The following is a 27,685-nucleotide window of genomic DNA, read 5'->3' on the forward strand; positions in this document are numbered from 1 at the left end:
CAAAAATTACGACAACATTCTGTGCGATGACACGATGAAAGCAAGTGGAAAAATCTCAACATCGCGTGCCTCTGTGCAGTCTAATGTCGGCCGATGTTTCTGCGGCTGATGTTGGTCCCGGGCAATTCCGCGACTGCGTGTCTGGCTTCGCTGGTGCTCGTCGATAACTGCCCGCACGATATATCTTGGAACGGCGCGGTGTACACGTGCCGCAGCATCAGGTACGATACGTTCAGCGAACAGATTTTAACTCTAGAATTCTAGATCATCACGCAGTAATCGAAACTCTTCCATCTTCGGAATCTGCGGTGAAACTTTAACTTTTTTTTCCAGAAAAAGTAATTTTGTATATTCAAAATTGTTTGAACAATATTTCGGTATGTTTTCGAGAAATGCTTTTAAATTAGATATTAGGTAAAAAGAAAATTGGAGATAATCGAAATTGCCAGACCACAGTGTATAATACTCGAGAGTTAATCTTATTGATAGAAGCCAGTACCGTGCGTGCTTTTTAAGCTATTACATCCACGCTTTTGTAGAATAAAAGTTAAATTAAGTTAAGGTTTAATTAACTTTCGACCATAATTGCATTCGTGTCTTTTCTTATCACGTTTCGACTTTTAATCCGTCCGGATCGTTAGAGCACAGACCGACGGACGTTGAGATCTCATTTTTCATCCCGTTAACGTTGAAAGTTCGCAACGCAGAAATTAACGTGACGCTTATTAATGGCACGACTGGAGGATTAATTGTGTGATTCGTACGTATATCTTTCTGTAATTCCGCTTTACTTCTTCATGCTGAATAACATGGTTGATTTAGGATAACGGAGATATCGGGTCATATTTCATATAATTCTGATAATTGTCGTTTGTTAATGATTTCGTACTTTGATGAAATTTTACAGTTATCACAAATTTTTATAATTTTTCTAAAAAATTAGAATTTTTAGTAACATAAAATTTACTTTTAAACATACTTAAATAGATAAGCAAATTATACAATCAATATTAAGCGAAATATGATATAAGCAAAAAGTAATGTTTTTCGAACAAATTAGGAGTACTCTATATACTACTATATAATATAAAAATTACGAATAACAAGGAAAAGTGGGCTTTGAGAGTCAAACGCGGTTAGTTGTGCATGAGTTAACATTGTGTAACATTGAATTAATAATTTAAATATAAATTATAAATCGTACGTTTTGGCTCTACTTGAGCCATCTCCAGCGACGAGGTGATAAATTAAATAATCTCAAGCTCTCCGATGAGCATAAGGTGAGTATTTAAAAATTGAATGTACAAAGATATTGTAAGTTTCAAGAGGAAATATGAGAAGAATTCTGCTAATATTCATAGTCTGCAAATTATTCGGACTAGAAATAAAAATTGGGGCTAACCGACAAAGAGAAGTAAAATCCACTCACCAAACCAAGTCTAGAGAATACGAGATTCACAAAGTAAAGCCTTAGGAAAGACATAGGAAATTAAGATAATTTTTAAGCGGCGAAATAATTTTTAATTAATAATTTGTATTAAGTTATTAATTAAATGTTACAACTAACCGCGTTTGACTCTCAAAGCCCACTTTTTCTTGTTACTCCTTAAGGGGCTGCTGGAGTGGCAAGAATTACCGACATTTTTTTGAACATGCTAAACTTTGAATTGGCTTTACGGAATTGAAAAATTTTTTTACAGAATTAAAGTACGCACAAAAACGGAGGGCGCTAGCGTTGATTTTACATCAAAAACGAAAAAAAATAAAAAAATTATATGTATGACGTGACAACATTTGCTGCACATAAAAATTTAGACTTTGTACGTATAAAATAAGCATACAGCGCCCTCGGAATTGCAAAAAAGAATAATGTTGTGCTTGCAGAAATGAGCTGCGAGCTTTAGTATAAGAGAAAAAATTGCTTGAAAATCTCATATGTATGTATGCGTGCGGAGTAGTATTGCGTGTAGCGAGAGATGGCGCAGCAATCGAAACAAGGACAGATGCCTCTCGTTAGACAAGGGCAGATATAGGCCGGTAATATAGAAAATGATAGAAAACGAATTAGAACCGAATTAAAAATGTTTGACATTATCGACATCGAGGAAGTTCGGCCGTCACTCCAGCATCCCCTTAAAAATTTTATTATTTTAGTAACGAGAGATATATATTTAATATATAGTGCTCTTAAATCATTAAGCAATGATATTTTATAAACTTCAACATTAGACAATATTCCGATATCATGTTCGTTCCTATGTTAGTGTAATCTTGTATAACTACAAATTACATATTAAAACAATTTTAATTTTTAAAATCAAATTACAGTGCGGTTAATCGATCAGAAATTAAATTAATTGATTGGCAATCAAATTTACAGTCTTATTTACGCAAGATTGAATTAGTCAAAGTTAGCGATATCTCATATGGCGTAATCCGTAACCTTTTGACTTTAATGAGAATCTCACATCAGAATCTTGCAGAGAATGTCGAACAAACAACATAACTTACCGCGAACACGTCATGCATACTTCATATTGTATTCTAGCATTAAAAATAGACGTATCGCTAGCGACTGAATATTTTATATTGATCGGAGTAAGGATTCAAAAATATCGATACTACCGGCACCGTCAGAATTTATTCTAGCTTTATAAATGCGTTTCACATCCCGACACACATATTTAGTTTCTCTCTTAAAGTAGAACGTTCAATTAATTTTACAATAAACTTTCTTTATGTGGTAAGTAATCTTTTTCTGCCTAAGAAATAATTTCAAAAAGCTTTTAATTTTTATATCTATTAACTTAAATATATAAATGCATTCACAATTTGAAGCATCCTCTTTACTAGTGACAAGTATATTTTATCTTATTGTACATTGTATCGCGTACTATTTTTAGATAAAAAAATCGTGTTAGACAAAAATAAGTGCGTTGTCATAATTGTAAAACGGAGATTTCTTCAGTTTGAAACTTTAAAGAATACATAATATGAATCTTATTTATATTTGTAACGTATGACTAATTTTTAATCTAAAGACGCCACACTGCATCTTAATCGATATATGTATATGTCTATTATCTTAACGGTATATATCTCGCGGAATCGATATCACCCCTTTGTGTAGGCGAACAAAATTATTAGTCAAATATTTTTCAAACAGACAATAAATTTTGTAAATTGGAAGACTTGCAATATTGTCAGCAGAAATTGCGAACACAATTGCGAAGATGCGTTTCGGTGAGAAGCCGCGCGCATCGCGACGTCGCGTTGCGTCGCGTCGCGTCGCGTCGGGTCGGCGGCGGGCGCAGACCGGCGCGGCGCACGAGTGGTGGCACGCTGGTGGTCGTCGTCGGCGACGACGACGATGACGACGACGACGACGACGACGTATGCGCGAATCTCCGTCAGTCGGCGACGGAATTGCCTGGTTGCAGCATGGGTGGCACGCGCGCGCGTCGGTCTGCCCGGCCAGCTCGATTCGATTAAACTTCGCCGCAGCCCTCTCGCTCGCCGCGAGCGGGGTGAGACCTCGTGCCGTGGTTGCTCGTTACGCCGAGCGTCATCATCCCCTCGCGCGTACGACGGAGTCGCGTCGCGGGACGCGAATAAACGTCTCGCGGCTCGCGACTCGCGCGTCCGCATCCCGACGCATTCGGAGGATACACGGTCGCGGATCGTGCCAGGATCGGCCGCCTCCCATTTGTACGTCGACACGCGGGTGCAAGAGGTAATTGAAATAAACCTCGCGAGACTGTTTCTCGTTCGCCGTTCTCGTGCGCGTGCGAACGGCGAGATGAGTACGCACCGATCGTCGTCCTTGTGCCGAAAGCGCCGGATTGTGCAAATCTTGCGGATACGTGCCGGTGGGATTTAAAAGTTCCGGAATTTGCGAGACATCAGTCTGATGGATTGCCATTTAATTTCCTGTGTGTGTCAAGGTTTCTCGTTTACTCCTTCAATAAACACATGTTCGTGAGAGCATTGAAATGTTGAACAATTACAAAGATTATATCAGGCTGATCGTAAAATTAAGTCAAGTAATCAGATCATTGTTACTTATTTGCATGTTTTACAAGCTTAATTGGCAAATTAAGATTAGATTTAAGATTAAAATTAAAATTAATTTTAGATCTCTGATAACTCAACAACAACGTTTTAAGGAAAAACCAAATTGTACGAGTCAGAATCATTTCGTATGTATAAAATTAAATTTCGATCTATTTTGATAATAAATTTTAACAGTACCCCTACTTTCTTGCAATCTTCTGCGAAATACGCAGGATTATTTATTTACGTGCACCTGTTCTATAATATGCGTATATCGATTTATCGGAACTCGTTCTTAGAATCTATGAAACAGATTTGTGTCACGCTTTACATTTTAACGCTACTTTTGTCGGCTACTATAACGCACAACGTGGCCTATCATTCAATGTCCGATATTCAATTACACACCTACGCTTCCTATACGGAGGGGATGCGGAGGGGGTTCATTTTATCTGGTCATTCGCTCTCCGAAGCATTTATATCTCATATCGGAAGAACGTTTTCTCCGTTTCGCGGGACTTGGTGGATTCTTCTACGGGATATAATCGAGAACGGAATTTTTTTTATTCAGTCCGCGTTGGACAGCTATAATAACGTTTCGAGTATCGAATTACTGGACAGTAATAATATCATTTCAAATATCGGATTATTTAACTAATAAAAGTATTATTGTGATTACGGTTTATTCCAATCATTTTTATCGACTTTTCTGCTCTTTCGCTAAACGTTACGCAATAATAGAGTGTATATATAACTTGTGCTGAGTGACACTTGCGCATTATGTAAAAATTCCTGTCTTTCCATTAGTCTGTGTTTTACTATGATTGTTTTTCTTTCCTTGTGATGTATAAACGAATAAGTGGGAGGTGCGTCATTAGATTATCCATACAGATTATCTATAATAAAGACGAGAATTGCAAAGAATGATAAAATATTTTTCTGTGAATAGTGAAGAGACAAAGCGGATATAACTAACAGACATAATTCACAGTCAGTATTCAAAGAAGAACGAAATTTTTTTAAATTGAACATCCTTGTATTTTAAGAAATTGATAAAATTAATTAATAAAATAGATAAGTAAATTTGTTACAAAATAATATAATAAAAATTATTTTAAAAAGTTTCCATGACTCGGCAGTGGTTTCGCTAGATAGTAGATAGGGAATCTCGTTATCTTATCGCGTTTATTAAAGATAAAAATACATTTCATGTGATAATAATTAAAACAAAAAAAAATAATTTTTTTTTAAGTTAACATTTTTGTCTTTTAAATAGATGTTTGTTTCAGAAAGTCTTCTATATTTATTAATTTTTATATTATTATTTTTTATTTATTCTGTTTTTATTTTTAATTTGATATTATTTACTTTCGAAATAGCAATTATTTTTATGTTCACATAATTACTGCGCAGTAAAGATTAAACAAAAATGATTAAAAGGGTTTGGATATTACATTGATGGTCGGAATGTGTAAATACGCTCGGCTACCGGAAACCGAGCGAGATGAGGTCTTATCGGAAGCGCATCCGTTGAAATGAAATTGGAACCAGCTTATGACGAACTTTGTATATCGCACATAATCACCGGCCTATCAAGAGAAGAACGTACAAGTTCACCGCAGCACAAGCGGCATTTATCCAATCAGTTCGATGTTTTGCCACTTGAATCCTTAACTGATGACATAGAAAAATCAATCTAGTTAATGATAAAGTATCTTTTAAAGTTTTAAACCACTTACGTCTTCTTGAGATTCTTTTGGAATCTAAAGAATCTCTCTCTCTCTCTCTCTCTCTCTCTCTCTCTCTCTCTCAGTTTTTGGAAATATTATATTAATTATTTTTATCTAAAATATTTAGGAACGCAAAGAAATAAGAAACAAATTATCGCAGTAAAATTAATATCTTTAATCATTTATTTTTCGAACAAAAACTAGAAGCAATAATAAGTGAAACAGAAACCGATATATAAAAACTAGAAGATAAAGTTAAAAAAAGAGAGACCTTTTAGATGTCTTTTTTTAAGAATTAAGATTTATTGAGCGACATGTTCTATTATCTTTATTATATTTATTATATTTTCTATTGAAATTTAATAGTGCTTAAACAGGATGTGACAATTCTGCATGTCATTTTTAGCTATCGAATGCTTTCCCGGATATCCGTTCTTGTTTCTTTTGTAAGAATCGCGAAATTGCTTACAATAAAAAATTGATTTATTCAGTCAACTTTACATCACACATTACTTAATTTTACTCTACGCTTAAAGATACAGTATGACGAGGTTTTCATCGTGTCGAGGAACTAAAGAAGTTTGTCTCGCAGCTCGAAGCTTTCCTTTTTATAAGGCTTAAACAAGGGTTTTCTGGTTTCAGAATAAGTCATCGGAGTGATTTATCGGAAAATTAGTTTTCGAAAATGATCATTTTTCTTAAGATAGGATAGTTATAAAACTTTATCTATGGTTTCTTATCATTATCGCATTCTTAAAGGTAGGTACGCGGACGATGCTTTATTGCGTGAATTGTTTATATTATTATTATTTCTACAATAAAATTTACTATTTTATTGAATTTCTTCAATTATCGAATCTTTAGATGAAGATCTGAAAAATTTACCGAGTAAACCATTGATTAAAAGAATAATAGATATTATTTAGATGGAAATTAGAGCATCGTAATTATGTTTCATAAATTTCAATTATAAATGACTATTACAAGTTATCTCTTGAAATTTCGAGTTGTTAATACATATATCGCAGCTAAACTACGGAGTGGCGCACATATAAAACTGGCCCCGAACAAGTTTTTCGTAACTATATTTTGCATTTGGAGTCAGTTTTATGTGCTCTATTATAGTTTAGTCGAAAGAGAGATAATATACACCACAAAGGAGTAAAGATCTTTGATAAGTAAATAACGCCCGACTTCTCACGAAAAGCATTGAAAGTGACTGACTCTCGATTTCAGAACGAAACTCATCAACGAGATAGTCAATCACGTGTCAGTATTCTCGCGAAGCACGGCGGCTGCTCCATGACCGTCTTCCCTTGTCGAGAGGACGAAGAAGCTGAGGACGAAGAGAACGGTGAATCGCGGAAAGACCGATGTCTACGTCGCGATCGGCGATGTCGTGCGAGAGAATCAGGAAACGAGCGACGAGCAGTTGAGACGTCCTTGTGGAGGATAAACCGATCGCGAAATATAACGAAATCGACAGAAGCCCGACGAGATCATGCGGGATCACTTCTGATCTCCCGTGACCCCGAGAAAGGCGCGACCACGATAGCATGATGTGGAAGGCGAGATGGTCACGCTTCACCGAGTGCTTCTGCCGACGGCCCGTCCTCGTTCTGGTTCTGCTGCCGTGTCTGATCGTCGTCACCCTCTACCTCACTTGTAGCGACGAGTACGAATACGACGTTTTACAGTATCCGTCCTTCAAGTCGTACAACATCGCTGAAGGTGAGAGTCTTATCGTTGTCGATTCATTATTCGGATCCTGGTATTTGTGGTATTAATACTAATACAATACATATATCTAACATCACAATTATTCTACTACTACTACACTGCCAAGTGTGTAATTTTTACACGCATAAACGTCTAAAAATAACACACGTGACTGAAGCTATTTTTATATATTTCTTTATACGTTAAATTACGTCATTTAACATGTTTAATCGTATTAAATTAAAAGTTAATTACGTTTCTTAAATTCAATTTTGTATTAAATGACGTGATTTAAAATGGCAAAAAATATGTAAGAAGAGCTTCAGCTAAAATAACATACTTTGATTTGCAGGGTAGACATTACAAAGCGCGTTACACACACGCCATTGATTCTTTAATACATACACACACACACACACACACACACTCCTTCTTTCTCTTTCTCTCTCTTTCTGTGTATGTGTGTGTGAATATTTTTATGTATAAAATAAGATAAATTGATACAAACAAAACACATTTCTGATTTTAAAAGAATATATGTATAACACATTGCAAATTGTAAATTTTAATTTTTTTTCCAATTTAATTTATTTAATTTTTATTTAATTTATTTCAATTTAAGCTTTCTTTATCACATACACTAAAAGAATTTTGAAATCATAGTATGTGTAGGTGTAAAATTAAAATTTTTAAAATACTTTTCTTATAAAAACTTATTTAGCATCTTCTGATGTATGGTGATGTATTCTATGGTGACAAAATTTATCCGTAACACGGAATAATCTGCTCGACAGCTGTCAAAACATGGTCTCTACAGTTACTCTCTTAGACAATTACTCTTATAATACGAAGTAAGAAAATGAAAAAACGCATCGTGGAAATGCGGAACTGAATCTCTTACATCCTTTTTTTAAGAGTAGGAAACATCGAAATTCATACTTGTGTAAAAAAAGCGTTTTTATATTAACAATTTTGATATATTACTTTCTATATTAACAATTCTATATTAATATGTTTATATAATTCGCTGATTCATATGCATGTATCGATAATATTATCTTATAAACTAGAAAAATATAACCAGAGATAATATTGTGTTATAAACTCGAAAATATATCGCAAAAATAATAAGTAATAGTAAGAAATAGAAACAGTTACCAAATGTTTAGATTATTGCTGTAAGACTTTTATCGCTTTTTTGAACATTTACATTCACACTCGCTATAACTTATATATTGTGAAAAATTCAAAAGAAGATTTACTAATGCGGTCAGTGTTTAAAAATTAATATATCAAAAATTGACTGCGATAAGTTCTCTCTTCGATATCCTTGAAATATTGATGAATTAAGTAAAGTCCTCTTTCATCAATTGTCAACTATTTATAAATAACACCATATTTGATGTGGTGAAACGAATGGTTTAGTAATAAACCGGTATATATCTGAACGCGGATATTTTATACAAATCTTCGTACAAGTTTCTATTTCCATTGACGACATCTTGAAGATCTTAAATGTTTCTATACAGCTGTACAAAGCTTTCATTCCTCATTACGAAAGTGTCGTCTATTCGTTATCACAAAATGCACGCTACGCTAGCGAAAGGACTCCGCGCGTGCGATTCTTATAAGAAAAACGTTTTCGGTTAATTTTCTTGAATATGTTGTAGAATTACATATGCGGACAGGCAAACTCGTGTAGACAAACATACAAACTGTTCTTGTGAAGGAGATTTTCAAATGCTTACAACTCAAAAACTAATCATAGAAAATTGATGAAGTTTGAGATTTTCCATCAGGGATACAAGAATTAAAACATATCAATCAAATTTACCAGTTATTTTTGACAACGGAATCAGCGGTGTGTTATAGCGGATTATGTTTGGCAACAGGCATGGTGGATGGTTATCTCGTATGGAATCCGAAATGTCACATGCTGTCCAAAAAACCTCTGGATCCGTCCATCGCGAAATTCGTGAGGAAGGAAAAACTGGAGAAATGCTCGAACGATCGTGTACTCTCGCAAATTTCGAGGGAACCTAACGGCAGCGTGTTTCTTTCCCTCGATCCCGCCCTAAAGACCATGCACAGCGATGTCGCATGCTGTTGGTCGTCTGTAGTCAGGCCCAAGGTGGATAGACCCAAGAAGGACAATTACGACTCAACGATATCGTAAGATTTATTATCGTCACTCTATACATTGAAAGTTCCAGTGTTATCTTAAAACATTCGGATGCTTTGAATAAACAAAGTTTAATCAAATCAGAAAAGAATTAAGTGGCAAGAGTTAATTTGTCTATTTATTTGATGCAATAAAAAAACCGTATCTGAAACGATTAAAGTCGTAAGCTATAGGGGGTAAACAGTACAGTTGTTGGCCACTCTATAATGATTTGCTACATCTTAAAAAATTAAAGATTATAAAGAAATACTATTAAAATGTTTTTAATTATAAATACAAAAATATTATAATTATTTTTTTTATAATTAAAAACATTTTAAAATCTTTAATTTTTTAAGATGTGGCCAATCATTGTAGAGTGTCCAACAACTGTACCTACTGTTTACCCCTAACTGGCCAATTAAGATTTTTCCTGGAAAACACTTGCCGATCATTTCTTCTCAATAGAGTCAAGCAGTGCGAGAACTTCACGGGACAAGTGATGCTTCCGCGCGAAGTGGAGGTGGCGTACGTGTCATGCAAGGCGAAGACGAAGTCGAAGCCCAAGACGAAGACGAAGAACGCGAAGCTGTCGGCTACGGTGAATACGGTGTACGAGAACGTTCACGCGATCCTGAACCCGGAGAAGGTACGCGAACGCATAGATCACAACGGCAGTCAATCCGGAAACTTTTCGAGGAAGTTAAGCGTGCTCATCCTCGGCATCGACAGCGTCAGCCGGCTGAACTTCTATCGGGCTATGCCGAAGACCGAGCGATACCTGCGCGAGACCGGTTGGATCGGGCTGAAGGGCTACAACAAGATCGGCGATAACACGTTTCCGAATCTGATGGCGATCTTAACCGGTCAGACGCCGCAGCAGGCGTACTCGCGGTGCAAGCCGACAGTGGCCTACAAACTCGACAACTGCCCCTTCCTTTGGCACAACTTCCGCAACGCCGGCTACGTCACGGCCTACGGCGAGGATGAGACCATCCTGAACACGTTCAACTACCTCAAGGTCGGCTTCGTCGAGCCGCCTACGGACTACTACTTGAGACCGTACATGCTAGCCAGCGAGAAACTTCTCAAAATCAAGAAAAGGTAACAAAGTTTTATATAATTATTATTTATATCTATATCGTCTAAAAACCTGATCTTTTTGCCGACTGAAGAGATTTCCTTTTGCGCTGTTTACAGATTCAACATGAAATACTGTACGGGACCCGAGTTGAGCTTCGAACGGATCTTCGACTACGCTGTGAACTTTGCCCAGACCTTCGTCAGCGCGCCGTATTTCGGTTTCTTCTGGACGAACACGATCAGCCATGATAACATGAACAGCATCTCGTCGATGGATAATCGTGTGTTGAAGAGATTCGAGTTTCTGGAACAGGAGGGAATACTGAACGACACGATGATAGTCTTCCTGAGCGACCACGGCATGCGCTGGGGTGAGTTTCGCAACACCTTCGTCGGCTGGTACGAGGAGAGATTGCCGTACATCTACATCTGGCTGCCGGAATGGTTCCGCCGGGAGAATCCCGAGGCCCATCGAGCCCTCGCGGTGAATCAGAATCGACTCACCTCGCCGTACGATCTCTACGAGACGCTGCGCGATGTCCTCGCCGTCGGAGGTGGCGACGCTGATTCCAGTTCGGGATGTTCCACCTGTCAGTCCCTTTTCACCCCCGTCCCCAGAGAGAGAGGCTGCCAGGACGCGGGTGTGGCTTATCATTGGTGCACTTGTACGGCCTTCAAGTCGATCAACGTCAACGACAGGATCGCCTCCGGTGGTGTGCAGAAGTTCCTGGATCATGTTGAGAGCATCGTGAAAAATTACAAGAACAAGAAGGGTCGGCGACTATGCGCGCGGCTCAAGCTGAAGAAGGTGCACCGGGTGAGCCAAGTGATCGACTTCGGCACCGATAGCCCGTCTAGCGTCGCGTATTTCTATATGATTCAGACGGCACCCGGCAACGGGAACTTCGAGGTAACCATCAGATATCACGGCGACGACAATTACACTCTATCCGACAGCGAAGTCAGCAGAATCAACCCATATGCCGTGAGCGCCAGGTGTCTAAATCGCGGCATGAAGCAGTATTGTCATTGCATGAAGTAGACATCGCGAACTCACCCAAGTTTTGGCTCTGTACGCGTTGTCGCAACTTTGTACTTCATTAGTGTTTCGATGAATCGAATCAATCGCCGCAGAAAGGAGTCAACTTTTTTACCCCTTAAATGCGCAATTTTTCGTGGCATTCTGAGTATTTAAATAAATAATGGCTCCTTAAGAAATCCTAAAAAAATATTTAAAAAATTCTTCTTTACTAATAATTTAAACCCTTTACAGATGGAAAGGCCCTTTAGGCCTTTCCATTCAAAAGGGAAAGAAGAGTCAAAAGGCCCTTTATAAATATGCAAAACCGCGCGTTTTCAGTTCGAACTTCATAAGGGAGAGCGATCACGGAGCATCGAAAAGTCACTTTGCATATGTGCAAAATTATGCACTTAAGGGTTAACCAAAACGTATAACTCGTTAGAGAAGAAGCGACTCCCAAATTTAAAATACACAGCGGCGAAAATATTCAAACGTTTCTTTAAATAACTTTTCAGAAACGTAAGACCTCGCGACGAGCGTTTGCATGACGTACTACCGCGAGTTTTACTTTTGCGTGTCTTTTCCGCAATAATCGATCGAACTTAATTGCTTTATTAAATATATATGTACTATCATGCGACAATTTTGAATCGATTTCTGTTTAACGCGCAAATGTGTGAGGCATAGTTCTACTGATATGCTTGTTACATATCAAAAGTTGATTGCCTCATCTCAAGGAACTAGGGACCTGAGTGTGGATATACATGGACATACTTTCGTTCACCAAGAATAGCTGGGACTAGATTTTTTTTTAAGCCACAGCTTGGCAATATAGTCGGTTCGATATCAATGAATTAAATTTATTGATTTAAGAAAAAAGAACCTTGCCCAAAATGGGCCATTGGCGCACAACATTGAATCATGTGCCATTTTGTAGGTATTGTTGTGTACATTATTAGAAAAATAAGTTTAAGTTCTGAGACGGTGGGCGGAAGAAGTTATGACTGGTTCAATTATCAGTCTTAATACTTTATTCATAATTACCGTCAGAACTGTCAGAAAATGATATAAAAATTACCTAATATGCTCTGATGGTAGTTTGATTCTTGCGTTTGAGTGTTTTTTTTCTTTCGGCTGAAAAGTGCAAACCAGGCCTGACTTACAATTAGTCAAACAAACCCATAAGTTTGTTCGTTTACGGGAAAGACGTCTTTGTGCCCTGGGCGCAAAGACGTCTGGACGATATTATAAAATATATTATTTTATATAAAATTAATGATATTATGATATTTAAGTTAAATACTGTAACGTTTTTAGTGCCAACTAATATTACATATGCGAAATTCACACTCTAGAAAATGAAAGTATCTTTTCCCACGTTTTTGAGACTTGAGACTATGTTATTATTATTTCTGTCAACCTCCTCTACAAATGCATATAAACGTCAAGTGTGTGCGTTTATGGCTCAAAACCCCCTAATAAAATGGGCGAGGTTCTTATTGTTAATGAATGGAAATTAAATATAAGCTAAATGTCAAAAATTATGGATAAGAAACGTCTGATGTTACACACGTCTGCAAAAGTATTATTAGACAAAAAGCTAAAGACATACAAAATTTATAAAAAAGTATGTCTACTATGGTATTTAAAGTGTTATGCATTCTCGCGCAATTCTAGATACAATTTTTGACAGTTGGCTGATATTTGTATCCACTCTATTACATTTGTGTAGTTTAACGGCGAAGAAATAATCGCGAGAGAACGAGCATTGTGTGAGAAATAAATCCGAATTCCGCACCTCGGTAATATTTGTCGTGCAATTAATGGTGCACTGCGCTGCGTTGCACTCGTACATATCTTACCAGAGTCGCGCGCGCTCACCGCACGGGGTAACTTCTTTCCACGCATCGTTGCACACGTCGATCGATCGCGAATGTGTGACACGTCTCGTTCGAATCGATGTACGTTAAAGATGCATGAAGCTTCAAGTGCCGTATAAACACGGTGAAAGAGCTAAGGACATATCCGAAAGAGAGGATGAATGTATTTTCGTGGTGACGCTGTATGACGCTTGTCCCTTCTTACGAATGTGTTACCACAAGGCATTAGCTGTTTGTAAGTAACGCGTGTGCCTGTCTTACAAGAAGTGCCAAATCCGTTCTGTGCTAACCGAGGGTCGAAACGAACTTCTCTACTTCCCGCACCGACGGTCCGATCGCCATAGATTTTACGTTGTCCTATATGAGACGTAGCAGCTTATGCGGAAGCAAGACGAACGAGCGCGAACCAAAATATTCGCATAATAATAAAAACGAACGCGGACTAATAATAAATAGCGTGTCCCAGATCTACCAAATAATATTTTAGAGATAAACTTTTTAGAAAAATTTTTCTTAACGGGAATATTAAGAGAAATCTGTCGAAACTTTTCGGTTTCGCAAAGTCGATTACAAACTTATTAAAAGATTTATTTCTGAAATATTCTTTGAGAGCCTGAGACACAACCCTGTATATTTCGTGTTACAAACTGTGTGGATCGCTCTCGCGTACGAGGAGTATGGAATTTTACGTGTAAGCTGAAAAGAAAGGCCAATGAATATTTGACATATATTTTACTACGACGTTACGTACGGTTTATTCTGAACAGCATGAGAATGTAAGTCTCGGTCTAATTAAAAGTCGTGTAATTAACGAGCACTTCGTGATTATTTGGAGACGCGGGATCCACGTGGGATCTCCGTCGAGAGTCAGCCAAGCCAAGTTAAACCAAATTCCTTAGATGACAGAAGTAGAATGTTATTGCCAAAATCGTTTAGAACCATCGCATTCTTTGGGCATACGTTCTTAATTACAAGATCCCAGTCTCAAAGACGAACGTAAACTTATCGCAACAGTTATTTGACGATTCTCCAGATGGAATTATTAACTCGAGGATTATTTGCATAGATTTGCGTAAACGTCTTTGAGGATAGCGCATTTTTACGATAAATAATTAAATTATTATTAACGTCATATGGAAGCGTTTCTTATCTCACCCTCCTCCTCTTTTCTTCTCTCTTCTAAAAATAAGACTGTTACGGAGTTCAATCTGATATGGCGTGATTTGTTGCTCTGGATAATTATAATCTTTATTAAAAACTTATCTTACGTAGCCTCCAATTATCAATATACCTGTACATAAAATTTTTTTACCTTTTTAAGTAGATATTACTTAATTAATTTTTTTATAAGCAATGTAATTTTTTTGTTATTTATTTTGATTAAAACTGGGATATGTAAAATTAAAATTCTTTTTAATCCTGTCAATCATGAACAAATTAACTTCATAATAAATTATAAGAATATCATATGTGTAAACGTTTTTCTTTCGTTTTTTATACACTGTACTTTTATACACATTTTGTACACTGCAAAGTAGTAATTGTAAATAACGTAAAAATCTATTATAATATATATATAATTATCAAAGGTTATACATTATTTCCGATGTTTTTTTTGTTTTTAATGTGTTATCGACGAAATTTTTTTCTGGTAAACCAATTTTTAGTAAATTCCGATACGCAGATCAATAATCTTCTTCGATTGTTATCCTGTTTGTCAAAAAAATTAACATAATTGCATATGCTCGATTATCTTTCTGTCATTAATGGGCTCCATCAAATGTGAGAACGGAATTAATTCGACGAGGCATCTTCGCTGGAACGCCACGTACGAGCGCGCATGTATCTCTCTCTTCTTGTTTGCTGCGACAATGCGATTAGATTGCATGTCAATTCGTGTTTTGGTGTGCCAAACAGTATCATGGTGACCGATTGTCGGTGTTCGTGGTCAACATTGGGGCTTTTACGCGCCAGATACGAGTCCAGGACCTTGATGCCTTCGTACAGACCATCTAGATCGCAGCTAGAGTGTCGCCGATTGCAGTGACATCTTCGATATCGATTGATGCTTATCGGTGTGTCATTCGGAGTATTCGTCATCGTTCTGGGACTGAGACACCCAACGCTGCTGGACGCTTCCGACACAATTTCGAAATCGTCCTGCAGCCTGTCGCAACTGTTGCTGATCGTCGAGATCTTGCTGACGCAGCGGTCACGGGAGAACTTCTTGGAGGAACAGCGCAAAGTGTCGCAAGGCGACAAGGCGGCTGTCAAGTTGATGCTACGATGAGATGATTTCGTTAGCTTAGAACCCAGAAGTTTGACAATAACGCTCTTGGAGACAGATAAGTCTTCCTCTTGATGTCCATCGATCTTCCTCGCGGAAGAGGACACGGTCGCCGTTTGATCGCATTCTGACACCGGTATCTCACGATCCTCCACGCTTGTCACAGGAGTTGACAGATTAACTGGAAGATTGGAGCAGCTAATGTCACAGCCACAGGCGCCCTCGCAGGAACTAGTACTTCTTCCGTCCAAACTGTCAACTCTTTAAATAAATAATTCATTATGACAGCAGTAAGAATAAAATAAAACATAATATATAATACACGTATAAAAATCTTGAAATTACTTATCAACAAGTTCGTTACAATCATCTTCTGAAACGTGTCGACTGTTCTCTTCCAATACTACTGTAGTATCTTCTTGGACAGTTTCACGTACGATCCGGGCCTCGTTCGGGAGATTTTTGGACCGTCGATTCGTACCCGAGGAGACACAATCCGTTGGATTTGTATCAAGAGCCTCGGCGTTCGTGAATGAAGATGGACCACCGGGAGGTGGACGATCGCCCGAGGAGGACTGAGGATATTGCGCGCTGCGGCGTAGCCAAGTGCGACGAACAGGACAAATCTGTTTCATCGACGCTGATAAACTAGTTAGGTTCACGTTTCTCAGTATAGTTCCTGGAGGTGTGATGTATGGGGGCGGTGGGCTCTCGTGTATACCTAGTGCACGATCGTTTCTCGATGTAGCCGTTTGGTTACTATGACCGTTGCTCGCGCCCTCCACGATCAAATAAGTAGAAGAATTCACGTCCTCGTCGTGCCTTAATTTTAAAATTTAAAACTTAATTCTGGAAAACTATACAGTTTTGCAAAAATCAGAATTTGATTAGTATCTCCACAGGAAATTATTTTAAATTATTTAATAAAAAATTAAACAGTTTGACCAATCTCAAAATACATATATAACAATTAACTATTTATTTAATGAATAGAAGAATAGACGGATAAACCACCTTATTTTAATTTGAGGAGGAAAACTACGTAAAAGAATATCGAGATACAATTGACGAATTAAATTTTAAGAATGCAAATAGAAGAAATATGTAAAATTGTATTTTTTCATTCAACTTAAAATGTTTATTATTTTCATAGAATTTTAATGTAGGAAAATTAAAAATTAGACTGTAAATAACGGCCTTGTTGCGACAATTCAAACTTTTCGAAGGTACTTGAAATTTTATTCGTTATAGTCTTGGAACGCATCTTGCTGTATATGTAATAAATTCAAACCGAAGCTATCGATCAAGCCTACTTAGAACTTGATCCGTTCATTCGTTATTGAGATCTCGGGTACTTGCAACTCGTGCGTTCGCGTAAAAGAGTCACGGTGCGGTCTCGCTTCGCGTGTACTTGGCGCAAAACACTACCGTGTCTCTTGATAAAATGTAAGAAAGTAACGTCTTACTGATTTGGAGAGTTTCTGTTGTAAGTTCTGTCGCGGTTCAAGCATCGAGCCTTCTTCGACAAGGCGAGCTTTGCGACCTCTTCGTAGTCTGGCGGAGCCTCGTAGCCGGGTGGATCATCCGGAATGGATATTTCATCAATTGGTGCACCGTCTGTAATATCAAAAACTGTCCGGAGTGACGTAAGAGGCGTTTTGTTCGTACTGGTTTACGGGAAAGGTTACTCCTATTAACGATCAATATGCTCCAATTCATGTCATTTTAAACTCGCGAAGTAGTCTATTAATTTTTGCATAAACAACCTGATAAAAATGTATCGATCGCATTTTTTCCACCTTTAAAAAGTACAATTTTTATAGTGTAAATATGTATTTCCAATTTCTAAAATAATAATAAGTAATAGGAAAACAAAAAATATTATTCTTTTCGTATATATTTTCGTCTTAATAAAACATCCTTTTATTCTCAATATTAACAAATCAAGAGTCAATTTAACTTACGGATTGCGTAAATTTAAAATAGAAATTGTGCATTTGATACCTAATCTTGCTGTGCTTTGTAGAGTATAAAAGAAATATATTGTTTTTGTCAAGCTTGTGATTCAAACTTTCAAAACTTCTTTACCTAAAAGCTCACTGATTGTTTCCAGACGAGACTGCAGTTCTCTTTGTTGCCTGGCCCTGGCTCCTATTCTGTACAGCAGTATAATGAGAGCCGATATCAGAACGATCAGGCCGAGGCTACTGGCAACGAATACCAGGGTGGCCGTTTTCAGATCGGGATATCGATCGATCTTCGGAAAGTAGTAATTCGCTTTGTTCATATGCCACTTACGGTCGCGCGGCTCCACTTCCCAATCTGTACGTGACGTTTGGAAATCAATTTATAATAAAAAAATACAATTAAATAAAAATGCAAGATAAAATAAAAAATAAAAAATTGTTTAACTAAAAACGACACAAATCAAATATACATTTTTATATGTTTTTAAACACTTATACATATATTTAAATACATACAAAAAATACTATTTAAATACATAAAATATTATATTACATTAAAATATTATATTTAGATACATAAAAAATATTATTTAATACATTACATATAAAAAATGTATATTGTATAAAATTATTTTATTTAAACATTTTATACATATTTAAATACTTACTGCAATTAGCATATTTATTTCGTTTTAAAGAAGTGTCAAGTTTTTATGTTGCCATTGATTTCGATATTATTTTTTTTCGCATTAAAAATTTCAACGCTTTTTTTTAAGTCTTTTTCAAATAAACTCTTTAATTGCTCGAAATCACAAATACGTACTTTGTAAGCAAGTAGCTGGTTCGTCGCTGTTGTCACCGCAGTGGTCAAAACCGTCACAATTCAGCTGGCTTGGAATGCATCTGTGATTCTGGCACAGGAAATCGGTGCCCGCAAAGCAATCTGGTAACGTTCGATCCAATCAAAGACAAATGAAACATGTATACTAAGGCTTAATTGGAATGAGGCGATTACCCTGCGACTTATAGTGCAACTCGTCGTCGTCATCGAGGACAGACTCACCCATGTAACTGAAGGCCGCATAAGCGATCGCCAAGTGAGAACTTGGACCGAATGTACCACGAAGACTCACGTGGAATCCGCTGGTGACCGGCGCGATGTGTTCCCTATGTCTGAGCGGTTGCAACTGACTCGCCGGATGTCGAATAACTTCCAGCGACATCAGGGCCGAAGTCGGACCCTCCTTGATGATCAACTCCGTATTGCCGGCTGAAAAATAACTGCTCTATAATAGCACAGCACTTACCCAAAAAAAAAACTCATTCTACCTATTCCTCGCAATCGCCCAGAATTCTGTTTTACATTAGTTCCGTTTGTCTCATGTGATGAAATAATAAAGTAATTTAAATTGATTGAAAGAAATAAGAGGAAAAGCGAAGAAAATTTTACATTTGATTTCTATCGTTTTCGTTAATTCCTTCTGACGCTTTGCACGTTTTCTACAAGACATTTGAGGACACGCAATTTTTCTAACTTCAACTTTCCTCGCTTTATTAGATATTTTAATAAAGTATTTTGTTTTGTCTTGCAACGTACCCATGTCAGCGAAACTCACTACCTTCAGATACATGTGCGTCTTCATATGCAAGAAATTCTTAGGTGGTCTGATTAACCAAACGCAATCGTAGATCTTCACTCCTTGACCGACCATGTTCATCATCGTGATGGTGCCGCCCAGATTTTCCACGTATCCACCGCAGTCGGTGATCGGTTGTACGGATTTGTCGTACGTATGGCCGATCACGAAGGAAAAAAAGGCCTTGTAACCAAGACCGGTACCACCATTTGCATAGAATCTTATCAGCAAAGACGGACCGGAACTCACTATGACCGGCGGCCGAAATCGCGTACCGCTACTCACGTCCAAACGTTGTCCGTTCCAATCGTAAAACTAAACACGATAAATGTTAGAAACGTCTCGAATATTGCAAACGTCAAAATGTGGCAATATGTAAAATCCTTTAAAAATTTATCAGATACATATTGTAGGTTTTATGCACTGAGAGAAATTTTTTGCTGTATTAGCAAATTATTTGTCACTATAGTGACAACAAACACTTGGTTTGCTGCGAGAGCTAATTAATTTAGCAATAGTAGCCAACCTTTTGTTGCAATAGCAAAAAGTTTGCTCTCGCAGCAAATCAAATTTTGTTGTCGTTGCAAATCAATTAAATTTCTCTCAGTGTGTCCAATTTGCCTTAAAAATTCAAAACAAAATCGGGGACCTTCTTCGTGAAATCATTCAAACGGAACAGAAATTTATAAAAATATCCAGAAGACGGTCTAATATTTTAAACATTTTCTGGATTTGCAAGCTATATTATTTCATTATTTTTATAAAATGCTAAAAATGGTTGTTTCGCGACAAATGTATCAAGATAAAGCTAGAATATTTGACACTGATTTATTTCACAAAAGTTTTTTCGATTGCTAAAGACTAAAATTAATTAAGAGATAATTAAAAATGCACCTCCATTATGGAGATCGTCGCTAATTGAAAGTCGCTAAACAGCAATCTGATGCGACAAGAGGGGGCTTCGCTGGGGCACGTTATGATATATTCCAAGCCCAAGTCACGGGGATATCGAGCCGGGAAAAACGGCGAGGTCAGAATACCACCACCGGTTCTGTTCAAATCCTTTGTCGGCGCTCTCGATGTCATTTCCGTCCCTTTCAGATGCAACCTATTTCCTGCGGAACGAAAAGCGTCGCGTCGATTCCAGAATACTTTGTCCGCGTCGCGGTCACGATGACATTCGATTTAAAAGAAATTATTCATATTCGCCGCGCAATGGGCAAAGACGTTGAGGCGTATCGGAAAATTCGCGTCGTCATCCTTTACGAGATTTCGCAAATAGAATTGAGATTTACCGCGAATAGAATAAAGGATTTAAAATTCAGCCTTAATCCAATTAGGGTTCTACGTGCTATTTTAACATTTCATTCAACGCGATTAATATCTGAAGACTATTTTTGCATTCGGCTATTAGTATTGATTCTAAATGCGTATCGCAGCTCTTAGAAAATTGATTTAATTTTACATCAGCATTATTAATACAATGTTGATCATCCTTACTAACTTTCTGCCGTGTATTCGATGGTAAACGCGTGCTTGTGGGATTGACTGTAGAGTAGAGTTATAGACAGAGTTCTCGTGCTTGATCTATATATGATTGGTGGGTACAATCCACAGAAGGGCGAGCCGGAAACCTCCTCGTAAGGTGGTTCTGAGAGCCACACGTAGTCGCACCTACAAAACGGATATACACGGCTTCAAAGTGAGTTTGCGGTTACCGCGATATATGAAGCGCCCTGATATACATAGATCTAAGTAAGCCAAATCCCCGACACACACACACACACACACACACACACACACACACACACACACACACACACACACACAGAAAAAGATAGAGTTACAGATGTAGTTTTTTAGCTGCTTCCAAATACTATTACTCTGTTCGGTATATAACAATAACTAACTAACTTAGCGCAGCTTATTCAATTATATTATAAATCTTTTATAATTCTATGTGTATTATACCGTTATATCTTTCTCAAATCCAAACGTGCCTTTCGGTTCTTCTTTAAAACTTAAACACATTTAGTTTTTATAACTTAGACTTTATAACTTGCACTATTTTAAAGTGTAGAAAATACACGAAGTTATTAAAATGGAAATTTTGACAGGTAGATTATTGAACAATCTTTGAATCTACACGTCAAGTTTTTATGAACTTGCATCGTATACTTTTTTTTTTTTAAATGACAAGAATATTGTTATATATTATTAACGCAGCACGTACTCTGTCGAGCATGAATAAGTGTCAATAAAAGGAAAAATTTTAAGCTGAGTTTCATTGTGCTATATGTATTCATATGAAAGCAATATGATAAAATATATTAGAATAAATACCAGGTTCTAAAATATGTTTTAAGAAGAAAGGTCATTTCAGACGATCTATACTTTACAGCAGAATTCGATATGAAATTATATTTGTTATTTTACTCGATAGTGTTCACTGATATATCGGTCCCACCTGCACGGGCTGTCCATCACGACTCCTCCGTCGCCACAGTGATGTGGAAGCGCGATGTTCTTAAAGGTAACAACTATCACGCAGGACGGACAGGTCACTAATTCGAGGCTGCATTGATGATGGGAACTGTTGATGATGGTGGAGTAAAGACGTGGCATCAGTTGTTGCCTTGGTGAATTTCTGACGAAGGTGACGTTCTTCGCGTAGAGGATGCCCTTCTCGCCCAACTCCAGATACAGACGCCTGCCATTATGAGGTCCGCAAATGTCCTCGTTTCGTATGATGTTCGAGGATCCACCAATCGTTACCAGGATCCACAAGAACGTCGCGAAGATCACTGCAATCCGCGACAGCGTTTTATGAAAAAAATACGCGCGAAATACTAACGATTGATTTCCGAAGGTTTATAGAAAACACAATCTTCGAAGGAAAAAATAACATACAAAATAGAGATGAATAAAGAAAACATGAAATCTAATTCTTTTCCATAAGAATTAATATTTCAAGGTGAATTATCATTATTTTTTGACGTTTAAATTAAAAATTTTGCTATTTTCTGTAAATTGCGGCGAATGAACGGCGTCGCGTTGATCACTGTATTTCTTACCATATTTGGAGTGAAACATATTCGTAGCGCGGAAAACGACGTTCTACACTTTCCGTAAGGAAACCCGACATGATTGTGTATAATTTCGTTAGCGCGGTGTCGGTGTCACATACCTCGCTAATATCGAATAAAGCACTCTTATGGCATCCCTCGAACACACGGCGATCACGTTGTCCTTGCAATTTATACTACCCCGCAAAGTTCAACGAAATCATATTGTGGTAAAATTGGTATAAAAAACTGTCTTATGCAACAAAATTGTCTTGTTTTTTTTTTTTTTTTTTTTTTTTTTTTTTTAGAGCTCTTTGACCGAGTTTAACCAATTATCTTCGTTTTTGCCTCTCGAAGTCAATAGGATTTAGGATAATTGCAAGTAGGTAAATAATAAGCACAATTTATTTCTTTTTTTAGGATAAATTTTATCCTACACAAACTTATTTACAACTACTTTGTATTGTGATCTAAATTCTTCTGCAATAAAAAAGAAATAAAAATGACAATTATAGCAAAAAATATTTTTGTCGTAACTTCCCAAAATATTAGTAGTATGTCTCAGCTCATCCACTTCGAAGTAAGATCTCTATGAGATGTTATATTTACTTATCTCATGGTTGCTCTCATGGTCTAATATCTTCGAGATCTCTTCTTTCATCTTTCAGATTCATTCGTTGCACTTGCAAAACAACATTTGTGAACACAAACATTACAATCGCACTTATTAATCATCGGAATAAAATAATCACACGACATTTTGCACAGCATTAATCGTACACGACGTACACTTTAATAAGATTAATTTAAAATTATAATAAAAAATTAATTTAAAAGAAATACAAAACTCTGATTTGTTCGAATCTTGCAAATTAATAAAACGGATGAAGTTTCAAACGGCAGAAAATTTTCACAATCATAAACGATGTATATATGATAATATCTTAGGCTAGAGAGGGAGAAAGAATCTGGATTTTTTCATGAAAAATATCTATTAAGGATGTATATATATCGCTTATGTCAAAATAGAGGGATGAAGCTGAAATTTACAGAGATTTTGCACTTATATATCCCAAAAACCTGTATTAAATTTGCGATCGATTGTCTGACCCGTTTCTGAGATATTTGCTTTAAAAGTTACAGAAATTGTATATGTATATAGATATACTTCCCATGTAAATATCATAATATGTATCTCTGCTCCTGTACAGTAAAGATGAATGAAATTTTTATGGTACACTTCTATGACATCGAGAATTGCAATTACGATTTTTTAAGTTTTTCTGTTAATATTTTTTTTAAATTTTTTAATAATTTATTTAAACAATATCAAGTACAAAAATGGGACAAAATTGCGATATTTACGCTTTTTCTGTCCCAATGATAACATGTTGTTTATAAATAATTTCTGAGACTAGCTTTACACTGTTTAATCAAGAAAACAAAATTATATTACATATAGCTATACGTAAAACATCCTTACACTGTTGGAAAATTTTTGTAGTTTTGTTAAAAAAGGTCATTGTTAAAATTTTTGTGTAAAATAATCAACACATACATGTGTAGATTTAACATATGTCTACTATGTTAATTGAACTTAACAAATTTAAAATGTAAAATTATTAAAATAATTTAAAAAATATGTTAAAATAACACAATTTAAACGTATAAATGTGTTAAAATTTACAGAAAAAGCGTGTTGAATTTACTCTATAACAGAAGTGGGAATAAAAATTTACAGACAAAGAGTGTTGATTTTATCTTACAATCTTAACTTCAACATAAAAGTTATGTTAATTGTACACATAATTAATTTCAAATTACGATCAGAATTACATTTCCTTTTTATTGAAATATTTTAACATAGTATCGGTGTTACCATTTAATACATCCATATTATATTAAATTAACACAAAAATTTGAGTGGACCGTTTGGGACATGTGATTTATGTTATATTTAACACAAATCTTCCAACAGTTTAAGAAAAAATGGTTTATACAACGTTTGTTTTCAATTAAACTAATTTTGCCGTTTGAATCTTTTATTTTCTGCCATCTTTCAAGCAAAAGTTGGATTCCGTGCTGATAAAAGGCCGGCTCCTTGATCGCGAAGAATTCTTTGATTCATTTCTTGACTTCGGTCGCATTTCGGTCGCGTTGTCCTCTCAAGCCATGCTGCATCGATCGAAATAGGTAATAATCTGAAAACGCAACATCTGGTGAGTAGGCAGGGTACGGGAGGGTTTTCCAGCTCAAGTCTATTAAGGTGTTCACGGTGGTTGTATGCAGCGATATGAAGCTGGGCGTCATCAAGTAGAAAAATGGTTTAAGGCAAGCCTTAAATCGGTTGTCTCATTTGAGGCATATAACGCCCGTTTTTTTTAGCAATGCCGCGTCCAAACACCTAAGTTGTTGACAATAGATCTCAGCAGGGACTGCATTGACGTGGCGGTATATAAGAGCTCATAGTAAATGACACTTTATCTGGTCATCTAGTTAAATCGAAATAAGCATACATATATGATAGACAGGAAGACTTGTCTTGCAGTAATTTTATATAGGATAGGCAACCTCAAAAGGTAATACTTAAGGAGAGCTCCCTCCTCACTGATTTCGCTGAATTTAGGCTTAATCGACGCGTTTTTGCACAAAACGAACGAATCTGACAGAAAAAAGTGTCGCTCTGCCCCGCGACGCGAGATATTAAACGTTAAAGTTGACAGGAATCAGGTTATGATTCCTGTCATACCGACGCCATGTAGCAACACTGAACATGCCCTGCGGCCACATACGCATGCTCAGTGGCCGCACGCGCATGCTCAGTGGCCGCACGCGCATGCAAAACTGCGCCAATTTTAAATATGTATTTTATAAAACAAATGAAGCGCGACAATGTTGTTACTGTCAGATGCCACGAAATTGCACGCCACGTCGCCACGCAATGTTAGGGCTGATAGAATTCGGACATTTGACATATAGTCAGGATAAGTTAATAGATTTTTTAATTCAGCATGGTGTCCTAACAGCTACAATTAAATGTAGTGAATGTGGTAGCGATATTAATATTGATAAAGAAACATTAATGTACCGATGTAGAAAACGGTACTACGTAAAAAATGAGCACAAGAAACGTGTCTCGAAGCAGTGCAATTTTAAGAAAAGTGGCAAAGCTGGTACTTGGTTCGGGAAAAGTCATCTTGACGTGGCAACAATATGCAAACTTGTTGCCTGTTTTTTAATGTTGAGACATCCACGTCAAGATGACACACAAGATGAAACTGGCGTTTCATCACCGACCACGATTGTTGACTGGTTCAATTTTTGCCGAGAGGTAATTATATTTTAATATATTTTCATAAATACACACACACACACACACACACACATGTAAAATGTATGAAACAAAATATTAATAATATAATATTATTTCTTTCTGCAGGTCTGTGTGTTCTGGGCTGAAAAACATAGTGAGAAACTTGGTGGCCCAGGATGCACAGTAGAAATCGATGAAGCAAAAATTGGAAAAAGAAAATACAATCGTGGTCGGCTCATAACAGGTCACTGGATTTTCGGAGGATATGAGCGAGGCACAAAGAAGATTTTTATCGTGCCAGTACAGGATCGAACTGAAAAGACACTTCTGGCGTGTATTAAGGAGTGGATATTGCCAGGTACTACCATCGTGTCAGATTGTTGGAAGTCTTATAATTGTTTGAACAATGAAGGCTTCCAACATCTGACAGTAAACCACTCCTACAACTTCGTCGATCCTGAAACTGGTGAGAACTTATTGCCATAGTTATATTATTATTGTTTATTTGTATATTGTTCTAATACATTTTTTAAATCTACAGGCGCGCATACGCAGCATATAGAGCGTGTTTGGAGAGAGGTTCGCGGAAATATCCCAAGGTACGGAACCAGGGAGGATCACCTCCTTGGATATTTGTGCGAATATCTCTTCAAACGCGCCTATAGCCGCTTGGAGCGTATAGAAATCTTCTTTGACGTCATCGCAGAATTATATCCTCCGACATCCACTTTTGAGGACCAGCCAGAAGCATCTGACGAACCGAGTACCAGCACTGCTTAGAGATACGTTTTTTGTGCTCATTTTTTACGTAGTACCGTTTTCTACATCGGTACATTAATGTTTTTTTATCAATATTGATGTCATTACCGCATTCACTATATTTAATTGTAAATGTTAGAACACCATGCTGGATTAATAAATCTAATAGCTTATCCTGACAATATGTTACATACCTAAACTCTATTATACCTAACATTATTGCGTGGCGTGCGTTATGTCTTGGTCAAAGTTTTGACTGGTCAATTCTGCGGAATGACTGGTCAATCATGCAGAATAAACGTCTTAATTCAAGCATGCAGTTAGGTATCACGCTGGGAGTTTGTTTAGTTTTATTATGCGGGGGAACGTGTATAAACAGTACACAAATAATCAAGCGTCTTCATTCAAGCAATTAGGTTTCACGCTGGGAGTTTTGTTTAGATTTATTATGCGGGGGAAGGGGCTTCGCCGCAGGCTACTTCTATGTAAAAATCACAACTTCTATAAAGCAGGGCATATACACACGTGTGTGTGCCCTGCTTTAACAAAAATCACAATTTCTATAAAGCAGGGCATACACACGTGTGTGTGTGCCCTGCTTTAACGGAAATCACAACTTCTATAAAGCAGGGCATACACACGTGTGTGTGTGTGTGTGTGTGTGCCCAGTACATGCGTGGGCGGGGAAATTTTGCTCCCCTGCACCCCCCTCCCCATGCATGTACTTTATAATTTCGCTTTACAACTTAGCATGTACTTTAAGTTGTAGAGCGAGTTCCACGCTTTCAACCACGGGGGGGTGGGGGGGCCGAAGGCCCCCCCTCGCACCGCCTCGTCTGTGTGTGTGTCAACGCAAAACGAGGTGCCACATGGGTTCATGACGCGCTTTACAACTTAAAGTACATGCTAAGTTGTAAAGCGAAATTATAAAGTAGGGGAGACCGGGGCTAAAAGGTCAGTTTTTTTTCGGTGCCGATTTTTAACAAGAAAATAAATAATTTTAGTTAAAT

General features: G+C 37.1%; 3 protein-coding genes across 8 annotated transcripts; 2 read left to right on the forward strand and 1 right to left on the reverse strand.

Annotated features, from left to right (window-relative positions):
- The first annotated feature begins 202 nt into the window (after positions 1–202).
- LOC139778661 (uncharacterized) lies at positions 203–14,779 on the forward strand. 5 transcript variants are annotated; one of them, XM_071716718.1, is made up of 6 exons: positions 3,741–4,043; positions 4,136–4,199; positions 7,020–7,514; positions 9,395–9,674; positions 10,132–10,767; positions 10,864–14,779. In XM_071716718.1, the coding sequence occupies exons 3-6, from the start codon at positions 7,340–7,342 to the stop codon at positions 11,786–11,788; spliced, it is 2,016 nt and encodes a 671-aa protein (XP_071572819.1). In that variant the 5' UTR covers positions 3,741–4,043; positions 4,136–4,199; positions 7,020–7,339; the 3' UTR covers positions 11,789–14,779. The 5 variants fall into 5 exon arrangements, with proteins under 5 accessions (XP_071572822.1, XP_071572818.1, XP_071572819.1 ...); XM_071716721.1 differs by lacking the exons at positions 3,741–4,043; positions 4,136–4,199 and adding an exon at positions 203–221; XM_071716717.1 differs by lacking the exons at positions 3,741–4,043; positions 4,136–4,199 and adding an exon at positions 3,318–3,733.
- A 335-nt stretch (positions 14,780–15,114) lies between these two features.
- Culd (CUB and LDLa domain) lies at positions 15,115–24,116 on the reverse strand. 2 transcript variants are annotated; one of them, XM_071716715.1, is made up of 11 exons: positions 22,613–24,116; positions 22,006–22,342; positions 21,043–21,212; positions 20,433–20,653; positions 19,499–19,853; positions 18,965–19,171; positions 18,725–18,844; positions 18,023–18,256; positions 17,401–17,551; positions 16,280–16,756; positions 15,115–16,195 (listed from the first exon to the last, which is right to left on the reverse strand). In XM_071716715.1, exons 1-11 carry the CDS (start codon positions 22,629–22,631, stop codon positions 15,442–15,444), a joined length of 3,045 nt encoding a protein of 1,014 aa, XP_071572816.1. In that variant the 5' UTR covers positions 22,632–24,116; the 3' UTR covers positions 15,115–15,441. The 2 variants fall into 2 exon arrangements, with proteins under 2 accessions (XP_071572816.1, XP_071572815.1); XM_071716714.1 differs by having other exon boundaries at positions 17,401–17,566.
- Positions 24,117–25,457: 1,341 nt separating this feature from the next.
- On the forward strand, positions 25,458–26,713 carry LOC139778659 (uncharacterized). The gene is made up of 2 exons (XM_071716713.1): positions 25,458–25,934; positions 26,043–26,713. The coding sequence occupies exons 1-2, from the start codon at positions 25,512–25,514 to the stop codon at positions 26,400–26,402; spliced, it is 783 nt and encodes a 260-aa protein (XP_071572814.1). The 5' UTR covers positions 25,458–25,511; the 3' UTR covers positions 26,403–26,713.
- Positions 26,714–27,685: the final 972 nt, after the last annotated feature.

This window comes from Temnothorax nylanderi, unplaced genomic scaffold, assembly GCF_030848795.1.
Source record: "Temnothorax nylanderi isolate EJ_2023f unplaced genomic scaffold, tnyl_v1.0 TNYL_tig0191_pilon, whole genome shotgun sequence".
In the NCBI taxonomy this organism is placed as follows: Eukaryota; Metazoa; Arthropoda; class Insecta; order Hymenoptera; family Formicidae; genus Temnothorax; species Temnothorax nylanderi.